This window comes from Styela clava, chromosome 11 (assembly GCF_964204865.1).
Source record: "Styela clava chromosome 11, kaStyClav1.hap1.2, whole genome shotgun sequence".
NCBI classification, from domain to species: domain Eukaryota; kingdom Metazoa; phylum Chordata; class Ascidiacea; order Stolidobranchia; family Styelidae; genus Styela; species Styela clava.
Genome location: NC_135260.1, coordinates 10,998,775 through 11,010,790, shown reverse-complemented (window position 1 = coordinate 11,010,790; position 12,016 = coordinate 10,998,775). Strand labels below are relative to the sequence as shown.

At 34.9% G+C, this 12,016-nt stretch overlaps 2 protein-coding genes and 2 long non-coding RNA genes across 4 annotated transcripts; 2 read left to right on the top strand and 2 right to left on the bottom strand.

Annotated features, from left to right (window-relative positions):
• Positions 1-2,701: 2,701 nt before the first annotated feature.
• On the bottom strand, positions 2,702-3,235 carry LOC144429621 (uncharacterized). Its single transcript, XR_013478918.1, has 3 exons — positions 3,185-3,235; positions 3,000-3,065; positions 2,702-2,764 (listed from the first exon to the last, which is right to left on the bottom strand). It is a non-coding gene; the product is annotated as an uncharacterized LOC144429621 (long non-coding RNA).
• Positions 3,236-4,329: 1,094 nt separating this feature from the next.
• LOC144429680 (uncharacterized) lies at positions 4,330-4,695 on the bottom strand. Its single transcript, XR_013478973.1, has 3 exons — positions 4,613-4,695; positions 4,497-4,528; positions 4,330-4,406 (listed from the first exon to the last, which is right to left on the bottom strand). It is a non-coding gene; the product is annotated as an uncharacterized LOC144429680 (long non-coding RNA).
• Positions 4,696-7,749: 3,054 nt separating this feature from the next.
• LOC120332188 (survival of motor neuron-related-splicing factor 30-like) lies at positions 7,750-9,204 on the top strand. Its single transcript, XM_039399394.2, has one exon. The coding sequence runs from the start codon at positions 7,834-7,836 to the stop codon at positions 8,584-8,586; it is 753 nt and encodes a 250-aa protein (XP_039255328.2). The 5' UTR covers positions 7,750-7,833; the 3' UTR covers positions 8,587-9,204.
• A 41-nt stretch (positions 9,205-9,245) lies between these two features.
• On the top strand, positions 9,246-10,679 carry LOC120332198 (winged helix repair factor 1-like). Its single transcript, XM_039399405.2, has one exon. It carries the CDS (start codon positions 9,250-9,252, stop codon positions 10,063-10,065), a length of 816 nt encoding a protein of 271 aa, XP_039255339.2. The 5' UTR covers positions 9,246-9,249; the 3' UTR covers positions 10,066-10,679.
• The last annotated feature ends 1,337 nt before the right edge of the window (positions 10,680-12,016 follow it).

The following is a 12,016-nucleotide window of genomic DNA, read 5'->3' as shown; positions in this document are numbered from 1 at the left end:
TCAGCGTGATTATGCCCAAGCTGTGTATTTCTACGAGTTTAATGCAGTTTTACTCTGTTCCTATTAAATTAGGATTTCGTCACAAAAGTTAACCAAACACTATAGGCCTGGTATCTTAGCGTTATTGCACAATGCTAATATTAATGTGATTTTAATGTGTGAGTGACTTTTTTGGGGGGAAGTTTGGTTATAATAGATTGTCATGCAATTTACATTCTGTACCAAACGCTTTTACAACTTTCAGATCAACTTCTCAACTTTCAATTTTAAAGTTTGAAAGTTTGATTCGTGCACGTTTTTTGAAATTCGTGGAATTGGTACATTGTCTAAACTTAGTTTTATCTTTACATAACTCTTGACATTTGGCGAAAATTTTCTGCTAAATCAATTATGAACTCGTGTTGCATTCGCTGCATAGTTTTGCAATTGCGTTGCAAATTACTAGAGGTATAACAAAAAAAACTTATTCAGCGGAACAAATATATTTTCGTGTTTAATTTGCGATTTATATATTGAAAGAACGTTTTGTTTTGAACATATTCGTGTGGATTTAATGTGTGCAATCAATTAAAGCAAATTATTTCCAAGAAGGAACGATTGAACTTTACGTCGGCCTGTAGGCCTATTTACGAATTTTATTATTCACCTAGAATTGCGACATGATTGAGCAACACGCTGAAACTTCCAATTACAAGCTTTCTTCACAAAATCATCGGTACATTCATTTCTTTCCAGAAATAGATGATGATACAGCGAGTCACATCACGGCCGAGAGAGGGATTACCCATAACCAGTGCATTGTCATTTATATAAAAAAAAAATATGCAAAGTTTAGTACCCTATATCCTACCTATCGAATCAAATTTTTGACCAGCGATTGGAAATATTGAATTCGTTAATAAGGGTCGGTTAATATCTACTGTGATAATTGATGGCACGAGAACAATTGAATTCTAAGCTCTCGAAGTATGTGCACTAAGATGGCGCACAACCTGAACATAGCATGTGTACCAGGTTAGGTTATCAGGTTGTGCGCCATCTTGGTACACATACTTCTGGAGCGCCGGATTCTAAATATCCATCGAGATGATAGCATAGTGCAATCCAAGCCCTTGATTCAGCGACGAGCAGGTGACGTGCCGTGTCCAGGTCACGTCCCTCAGGTTAAACTGCTATTTTAATATTTGACACAATAATCGAATATTTTGCCCAGTCCTACTCAGTAACCAGTAATTGATTATTGACTCAATTGATTTTATGTAAATAAACTTGTCTTTCGTGCATTATAGGAATTTTTACGTAAATCCGAACTTGACAAGTATTGAAGTTTGATCCACACGTTTGCGGCACGCAAGTAATTTCGGCATGTGAAAGTGGTCTGCGAGACTTAGAAGATTGGGCTGGCCTGACATATGCTAATGGCCACAAGACAATATATATAATATATACGAGGGTCCATGCCGCATGAGAAGTGGCTAACCCGCGGCTCGCGAGCCGCATGCGGCTCTTGCTTTAGTTCCATGCGGCTCTTTCCGCCTTAATTATTTTGAAGAAGAATGACCTGACAACTACGACTCATTACGTTTCGAATAAACCTTTTATGATTTATAATGCATTCGTCTTTTGCGTCGAATACCCATGGAAGCCTTTATTTTACCATGTAATTGTCCATTGTTATGTTGCAATCAAATTCTTTGTTGTGAAAAGCGTTTATTGCATTGCAACGGCTGTCGTAATCGTATCGAGAGCGGAGGTCGGTGGCAAATGCGCAGTTTACTATTCGAGTGAATTAATCGAAGTGCAGATAAATCTTCACAGATTACGTCATCGGCGACGCATTTAATTCCGAAGCGAATTGTTTTGAATTTTCTCTAGTCTCAGACTGCGCTGCAAACTGAGTGGTAGATGGTAGATTTTATGAAAAAGTGCCAATTGAAATGCGGCCAAAGGGAAGGGACCATTGAGTTATGAAAAAGCATGTCAATGGAATGTCAAACGTTCTGCGCAAATAATAATTACTTAAATAATCAAATGTAATCCAAGCCCGCCAGGTTTCCATAATAAAATTAATATATATATATTACGGATTTGGCTATACATGACCTAATATATATATTATTATTAGTTCATGCTTAATTTTTTGTTATAAACGGGAACAAAATACCAATGGCGCAATGTGTTTATTAACGAAATAAACAATCCGTAAAAAACAGATACATATAATTAGATATATATGTATATAATCAACGAACATTACTTCATTATGTACGTGAAAAAACAAATATAGAGACAAAAGCTATTTAATATCAGGTTGAAACAATTCAACAGTTTTTAAAACGGGAATCTGAACGTAAGAGTTCAAACGGGAATCCGTTCACTAATTGTCTTAGTGAACTGTGATGAAATGTGTTGAAAATCTCTTCGACAAAGTTGATGAAAAAGAATAATTGAAAAATATTTGATTCCTCATTTCAGACTAAAACGTCAAACACCAGCATGAAACAATGTGGGATTACAAATATAAGAGTCGGGAAATATTTTAATACTACCTATCGTGCTCACCTCTCTACCGACGACTTCCAACTCGCCAAACAAAATTTCATCAACCCATTGTTTATATGTTTTATCAGTCTATCATAAACTTGTTACGTTCATTTAACACCAATAAAAATTATGTTATTCTATAAAAAAAAATACTCACAGAAATCAGAGAGGTAATATTGGCAAGTTCGCCTTCAACAACGTAAGTTTCTCTTGTATCAAGCTGCAAAAAATCAATTCCAGGTATTGTATTCAGATATCAATCAGATCAATTCCAGATATTGTACTTATTTTAAAAATAAATATAGGAATATTTGATGTCAAATAACTGAGACAATTTACTGGCTTGAAAACTAAAACTCGTTGAAATATACATAGAAAAAAAATATTGTCCTTAGCACAAAGTTTACAATTTTATTGATTCAGAATGCAAAATAATGAACAAAATTCAAACGCACCTCTCGAATCTTGATTTCATCTTTATCTTCCAAGCTCATATCCACCGATACTGATAAACTATCAAACTGAAATAAAGCCGTTAAAAAATTTATAATTACAAACTATGGCAAAAATGAAATGCAGAAATATTTTTGAATCGTTTTTTTGCATTTATTGGATATTGTTAAAATATAATATAATCTACCTCTCGATCATTGTATTCAACAAACTGGAGACTGGAGCTTCTTCCAGCGATTTAAAAAAAATGTAATAACGATAAATAAATATAAACTTCGATTTTATTCATAATTATAACTGACGTGTTCTAAAGTATGTCTGACAAAAAAAGGAAACTGCCATACTTGTAAATAGTTGCAACTTGATATCGAAAGAACATCGCTCCCATTGAGTTCCACATAATCCTATAATTATCAACAAGTTAAATTAAAAAGATGATAATTATCAATTTAGTAGACTTACTCATAATTTAAAAAACGACATAGGTAAAAAGTATCAGATATACGTTTTTTCATAAGATCATGGTGTAGAATTTGTTGAAAAAACACGATAGAAATTCGGTTCCCAAATCAGTAACAAAAATTTCTTGTGAAGATTTAAATTACCATGATATTGTATGATATATGCGTTATGAAGATTTCAAGTTTAACCAATATTTCCCAGGACACCTTCTTCAACGTTATTTTCAACTTGTTCTATCATCCAGTTCATTCTTTTAGCTACTGCCATTGCAATCTAGTAAATATATTTTTGACAATATGAGTAGCGTATAAGAATTACATAAAACAATTTTTGCACAGCTCACCTGAATCTCTGTAGTTTTCTCTTCCTCAATATTGGCAGTTTTGACCCATAGATATAAAATTGTAACGGTAAACTTAAATTGATGGATATTGTGACTACCTAACTGAATTTACTGCTATAGCCTACTAGTCAGCATGATATTTTTGGTGAGTGTACGAATAAAGTGCCAAACCCAATATATCGATGGATGAAATTCATCTCCAACATTAAATTCCACTCTGATGTAAAAGGAAGTGGTGTGTTTCCTGGCGAACGGAAAATGAACTCGGCTGAAACGAAGAAGAAATATGTGATTTTCATTAACTGTGGGCCGACACGCCTCAAAAACCTTGTCGAACAATTCTTAAGTGCACTGGAGTTTGAAGAGAATTTTTAACTACTCTATGTTAATATATATATCGATATTCTAGCTATACCTTACCCTATTCCAATCTAAAAATAAACCTGGACTCCCCTCGGCCTGAAATTATAAAGTATTAAGGCAATGAAGGCATGAACTAAAATATATATAACTATGATAATAGAACTTTTTACATGAAAAATAATTAGTCCGAAGGGAGGTAATAGAGCCAGCATGTAGTCGGCGATTCACTTCCATCTTAATCCTGTAAATTAAAGCGTAAGTATTCTGTAATAACAGATATAATATATAACGGTCAATATTAATTTGAAATCTTTATCAATAATAATCTTACCAATGATCTAATTTTAGCTATTCTATATCCATCTGAAAAAAGAGAATTGAGTTTTATTGAGATGTTATTGCACGCAGTGCATTCGAGTAACAAAACAATAGTTAACATAAACTCACTCTTTTCATGTAATCGAGACTATTTCGTTCCCTCAATATTTTTTCGAAAGGATGTGGAGCAGTTGGTTCTCGACTGAGATTCTGAAGAGGAGTGATAAATAATACAGCAAGAAGTGCTTGAGCGTGTCGTGAAAAAAGGAGAGAGCATAAAGTATATTATAAGACCGCTCGAGACGTCTACGATTTTCATTGCTAGTAATAATTCGAAACTACAACAAAATGCGCTGAAATTAATTGGTATTCACAACTATCTTGAATTGTTGTACCCATGTCCTATACTCAAGTACAAGAAGATGCGGAACATAAATTCGTGTTTTATCCTCGTTTTGTGAATTCTAACAATATATTTAGGAAAATCTTCAATGATTTTCGAAAACCGCTAAAACAATTCTAATTATTTATTTTAGTCGGGAAAACTTTCAAGTCACAAGTTATAAGTTACCTCGTTCAAAATCGACGGTGATAATTGATACCACAAAGATGTTGCTTCCTCCCTTTTTTTGCAATGTCCAAAACAACATGCGTCTTGAACTAGTCTGACAGGCAGGCTACAGGCGGAACGACTTTCTGCAACATCAGGTGCCTGTGGCGTCAATTGATAAAAAAAAATATAGGTATGTTCCATGTTGTCTGATCAACTCCACCGGCATTAACCTTCTTCCTGCCGTCTTCCCTGGGCCAATTTGCATGAGTTATTTTTTAAATATTTTATTTGTCAACCATCAAGCCCTAAAGCTTCACTCGTGGCTTTTTAAAAGCGTGTGCTAGAGTTCTATTTAGCAATATATCTTTAAAACACACTCCTCTGATAATATTTTATTTTCTCTGCGATAAAATTTCACGCGTGACTCGCATGTCACCATTTAAAAGCCGTAAGATGCGACTGATGGTCAAGTGGCAAGCTGCGTAGCAACCCACTTCAATACTGTCAGAGCAACAACTAATAATTTTGCAGTTTGTAAATTTGTGATAATATATATATATAATTTATACAAGGAAACTAACAAACCGAAGTTTGTATAGTGAGCTAAATTAACTAGAACTGGTTTATAATCTGATATTTCGACCGCGAATTTAGTGAAACGTTTTTTTGAATATCTTGACTGATGTGGTATTTACTGTAATATGTAACGCATTTTAAAATGTTAGATAAAATAGTGTTGAACGGAAAATTAGTACATGCTTTTCACAGCCGATGTGGCAAAATCGCCACCTTGTTCCAAATTACTAAAGTAACCGATGTGTTGTCACTTTTAGTTAAATGTAGCTTTCGGTAGATCAATCCATAATTTTTTATGAGGAGTTCATCACACTTTCACTTCAAACAAGGCTATTCACACGCAGCCACTTGTGCGCAAGAAGCTACTATTGTAGGGAGGGCCGTTTCCTTCCTGTTTTGGCTTTCCCTCCTTCGTTTTTCATAGCCGGAACAATGTGATGACTGATGACCATTGGTTTTGGTCGGAGATATTGACCCTGCGATGCCAATATAGTTAAGTTCTATATGTGCAACGCTTTACTCACTATTTCATATTTCTTCAAAGTTGAATGAATGAAGGAGTTGACCCATTTCCATCATTCAAGACTACAAAAAAAGCAGTAACTTTTTTACACCCTGGATGATTTGAGCGTAAATATGGTTTGAGTGATTATCACTAGAACTCAAGATTTGTAATCAGGGAATATAATATTTGTTTGTTTATTACAACTCACATTCAACACGCAAAAACTTGGGATTTTTAGGATTTTGGGGATTGGGATTGCCAGTAAATAGAAATACCGTATAAATATAAAATCCAAAATCGAGACTTTTGGAGAATGTCCCAACCATTGAGGTGTACACTACAGTATTTATACACCTCAGTGGTCCCAATCGATCCTTGTGATTGGCTTGTCACGTGACGTGACTGCGCACCAGATTTGTTGTTTGACGTTTTGGCGATGTTTCAACTCAATCCTTCAGTCCCTTCCCTAGGTCTGTAGGTTCGTTCGTTGGCGTTTTGAAAGATCATTTTCCAGTTTTAACGCGAGCGTCTAAATTTATAATGTTGCCGGTACTCAATCAATGTACAGGTGCCGCGTATCGGGGTACGTATGACGGTATGGCAGTATCTGAGTATGGACAATCACTATCAGACTATGGTAAACCCTGAATAGGATAGGATAGTATTTACATATTTATCCCAGGGGAGAGGAAAGCCGATAAGACGGCTTATCCATATGGCAAACCACGGCCTCTCGTCCGGTTACAATTCCTAGTCGGTATCAGGGTATGGGATTAGTTATATTGTTTGTTTTCGGAAGCATGGACTTGGTGGTGGAGGAAGCCGAACGGTAACCGACCAGCGGTTACGTGAACCACCCAACGACGGCAAGGAGTCCAGCAATCCTCTCGCACATAACCATCCCTGCATGGGATTCGAACCTGCGAACCCACGCAGAGTAATTAGAGGTGCGGTGGCGAGCGTATTTCTAACACTTAGCCCGTTGAGCCACACCGCCACGCCGCGCTGAATCCACAAGATTCAGAGATTTGGGATACCGGTACCTTCATACCGGTATTCCATTTTTTTATTTCTGCTTGACCTTATACTGTTACGGTACCTAACAGACTTCTAGGCTAGTAGTAGGTGTGGCATAACAATTTTTTGATAAATGTATTGAATGGTATCTAAAGTCAAAGTCAGTTGCATGCGGGCGCAGTTGTTTCGCACGCCCGCAAGGGAATTCTGATTTGCATGCAGGAATTTCTGATTGCACGCCCGATTTCTCATTCAAAAAGGCCATGAAATCCAGACTAGCCACCCTCGAAACCTTAATAATAAACTAGTGTACGGTAGGCCATAGAACAACAGGTGTCATAAACCTGTACACATTATATTAATTAAATTTTCATCAGGTTTAGTACGGTATAATTTAAACTGCTATATATCTCAATTTCCCCACTACATTATCATTAATTTAGTGTTCACTTGTAATATTTGGTATATCTGTATAAAGCCCAGTCCTGTACCTGTAGTCTAACAAATAAAATGAATTTAAATAATTGTACTGATTTCAGGATTTATACAATTCAAGTTTGAAATATAGGAATGAGGTTCTTCGTATATGTACCGGATTGCAGAATTAATAAATGAATAATTTTACCATTTTGCAAATACAACAGTTTTGAAAACCTTTAGATCTTTTAAACCTTTGAATTTTTATTAAAACAAAAAATCATGTCTGCCGAATTGGAAGCAAATTTGACAAACTATAAAGTGCAATTAGCGCAAGTCGAGGCAGCTCTATCAGCAGATCCTGAAAATGAAGAACTTAAAAAATTGAAGCAAGATCTTGAAGAAGTTATTCAACTAACTAAAGATTTAATGGGAGTAGAAGCTGCAAAACCTTCAACGAAAGCAAAAACAACAACTGGAAAAACCGCCGAAGAAATAGCAGAAGAGACTGTTCAGCCTGACAGTGGTCCTCGTCATATGTGGAAAGTAGGTGACCCATGTTATGCAATATGGAGTGGAGATGGGAAATATCACAAAGGAGTACTCGAAGAAATTTTACCTGAAAGTGCAACAGTTGCAGTTCGATTTGATGAATTTGAGCAGCCAGATGTTTGTCAATTAACGCAGTTAAAACTGCTTGCCGATGGTGACAAGGCTGGTTTTAAATCAAAAGCCAGTAAACGGGAATTAATGATTCAACAACGTGAATATCGTAAAAAGAAAAATCAAAGAAAGAAAATGAGAGCAAAAGAGAAAGAAGCTGAATCTGAAATTTCGAAACATAAATGGAAAGAATTTAATAAAAAAATCACACATAAGTCTATGAAAGGTGCCGTCAAGAAAAGTATATTTGCATCACCTGAAGGTCTTGTTGGAAGAGTGGGAATTGGTACTTGCGGAACTGCAGATAAAGATATGACAAAATATGATGAGGGTGCTAAATATAACGCACGGCATCTTGTGCCAAAATCATGAAAGGGTGTTATAGAACTTCACACCTATATCATTTAAGTAAGATGGCATGTCTTTCAGGGATAGTATCAAGCGACATATGACAAAGTTCATAATCTTGTTACCAAAAGCATTCTTTCTGGCATTTGGATAATATGAACTGGATGAGGAAATTTATTATTTTTGGCTTGTTTTAGATTATGTGTATATTTTTGATAGGAAATGGCATGGTATTAATGTGTCCATGGATATTATGATGAAGTCCCAGTCATTTGTTTAGAGAAATGATATTTTTCATGCCTTCAATCTATTTATATGCTTGATGAATGAAACAGAATAATCGAAATAAAATATGACTGGAATTTAGATTAGATGTTTCGAATCTTGTCTACTATTTTGCTGTTTAAGTTGGATAACAGTTAAACTTTTTCTCCAGTGAAAATTAATCAAGAATGACTGGCTGTCAAAATCTCTAGAGAAATAGTAACGTCATGAGGGGAATCTTTATTATTTCTCGAGTTACAATGATGTAAATTGTACCAATGTACTTCTACTATTTTTTTTCAATCCAACTGGATGTGAATTTACTTCTGTGAAATATTCAAGCTTGTTTTTATATTACTTTATTCTTTTCTCTATAGATCAGCATAATTACTAACACTAAATTAAAATATTATTTGTCACGGAATGAAGAGACGACATACTATATTACGTGGCTCTCCTGGAAACAGCAAGAAGTCCAAAACATTCATACCTTGGAGTAATGGAAAACTAGATTCAGAAGCTAATATAACTGATGCAATGAGTGCAATTGAGCACATTAGAAATATATTTCCACAAGAACAACTGCAGAACCGGTTTCCGCCTATTGTTTTTAAACATCAATTGTATGCTTTATTGGAAAATAGAACGACAGTTGATCAGCAAGTAAATGATCTTTTTGAATGTGGACGAATAAAAATATTTCATTTGGAACATAGAAATGAGGAGCATATGATTGTATTAACAAAAGATTTTATTGCTCACGTCAATCGATATCACAATATTTCATCTAGGGAAGGACGGGGTGAACGTAAAGATGATAAGAAGTTAACTAGCAGGGAGCAAATCATATCTCGATTTTTGATCGAGGTTATTGGAAGTATATCAGAACTTACTATTACTGAACATACAATGATAAATCAATATGGATTTAAAGATAAAGACATTACAGAGTTGGTAAATGCCGGACTTCTAACTTTAAGAGATGCTGGAAGTTGGTGGTTCTCTATACCTGGCGCTGGTCAATTTATAAAGATTTTTAAAAAAGGAAGACAGGCAACAATAAGAATGATTAGAGCTACTAAGAGCAGAGAAATTCTATTAACTGAACTCAGGTCTCGTAAATCACCTGCGTCTATCAAACTTGGTCTAACATATCACACACATGATCTAGTTGGATCTGATTTGATAAAGTGCATTCCTTCCACCAGTGGACTGGTTTTAAGGATAGCAGATGATTAGCACTTGGCAGTGATCTTCTGCAATCATAGACAACTCACATTCCTGTGATAGCTCCTACTAACTGGAAGATGTTTTAATTTTGTGCCTAGATTAGCACAAATCGTCAGTATTACACTGTGCTTTTCTCTTTATATTGCAACACTTTAGTAGATATTCTAGTGGGATGCATGTCGAAGCTAAGTGTTCTTTTTCGATTTCCATGTTTAGAGTTCATACTATTTTGAAGTTCTTATTCTATTGTCTAGTCTTTATAGGTAAATCATATAAGTGGGTCATCAAAATATTTGCCAACTTTTATATTTAAGTTTTAATTATTGCAAAGTCGAAAGTGCCATTTATACAAATTTTGACAGTCATTATTCCTAATTTATCTTCTGTCTGTATTTATTTATATTAAATATTTCATGATTCAATGAAAATGCCACCACAAATTGGCATCTATCCTAGTACGTAGTACCTCCACATAAAGATAAAATCAGACACTTGTTTCCTGTTGTGTCAATGGATATAAAATTTATTTCAAGATATATTAAAACTTTGATGATATCAATTCCTTTTTTGAACAGGATGTTTCATTTCAGCATACAATGAGAATATATATCAAGTTAATATTATTATTTGTATATATCAAGTATTTACACGCTTGGCCTTGCAAGATATGCAGTTATAATGTTGATAAAGATAAGCATTGCTCCAAGATAAGAGAGAACTTAAAATTACCAAAATTGAATTTGTCATCTATTCAACTGCCACCTCTGGATGTAACTGTTGACTCACACATCGAAAAGTCTGGCTTTCACAACATTGTAACCACTACTGTCAATTTGAGTTCTGTTGCTGACAAAGATTTTGCAAACCACTGTGTTATTTTGTATGTTCAAACAGTACCAGACTCATTTTTCATCGATCAATATGAAGTACAAAGGAAGAGAGATAAATTTGTGGAACTCTTCAATGAAAACATAGATGTGGAACTTCCTCGGTATTTTGCTCATGAATCCACTGTTTTATTTTATTCTTCATTAAGCGTTATAGAAGGGAGAATGGTATCGAAAATTTCCATGCCGTGGCACTCAAGATACCATCTGTGCAGCACAGAGAATGACGTAAATAAAACTCATATTACTGCAGTCATACCACCATCTAAAATAATGATATCTTGCATTGAAAATAGCGAAGGATTTTCAAGGCCTTTGCTGTATCATTCGAGTATAAAGGATCAAGTTTGCATAACTTTATCAGATGTGTTCCTTGCCCCTTGTGCAGAAATAGTAACAAACACTGTTGCACTTATAGGTTCGACTTGTGTATGGGTCCCATTGGATCATAAAAATGGCTCCGAAATAAAAATTGATATTCCTGTAGGAGCACTTTCGGATGGTCCTTTTGTCAAGATAACCACACTTATTGTCACATGGTGTGGTACTCTTCTGATAGGATGGTATGCATACAAACATGCCTTTTGAGTAATGTCACCGTTGGAAATTTTGCCACAAATAACATGCGTAAAGAATCAAATGTGTGGAAGAAGACTTTGAGTGACTTCAGTCATTTGAACCAAACAACTTTTTATGAGATCAACTATGACTTGCAGAAGAAAAAGGAGAGACTCTTACTTGAATGATTCATGACTTGACTTAATTCTAAGGAGTGGTTGAAGGTTTAGAGAATTGCAAAAGTGGTAACTACTTACGATTTATTATTAGTGTAGCACAAAAGGAAATAAAATACCTCCTAAAATAGTGTAAGCATTTTTACATTTTAATAAAAATTTGATACTATATGATTGTGTATTCACATGGTGAAATTATTGCGTTATGACTTATTACAACAGGGTAAGGAACCTATGGATGCTTCACAAAACTTTGTCATGAAAACGTCACTGGCTGCGCTTAAATTAATCATTTTTCATGCCACTACAGAATCGCTACCTTTGCATACTAATTTCAGT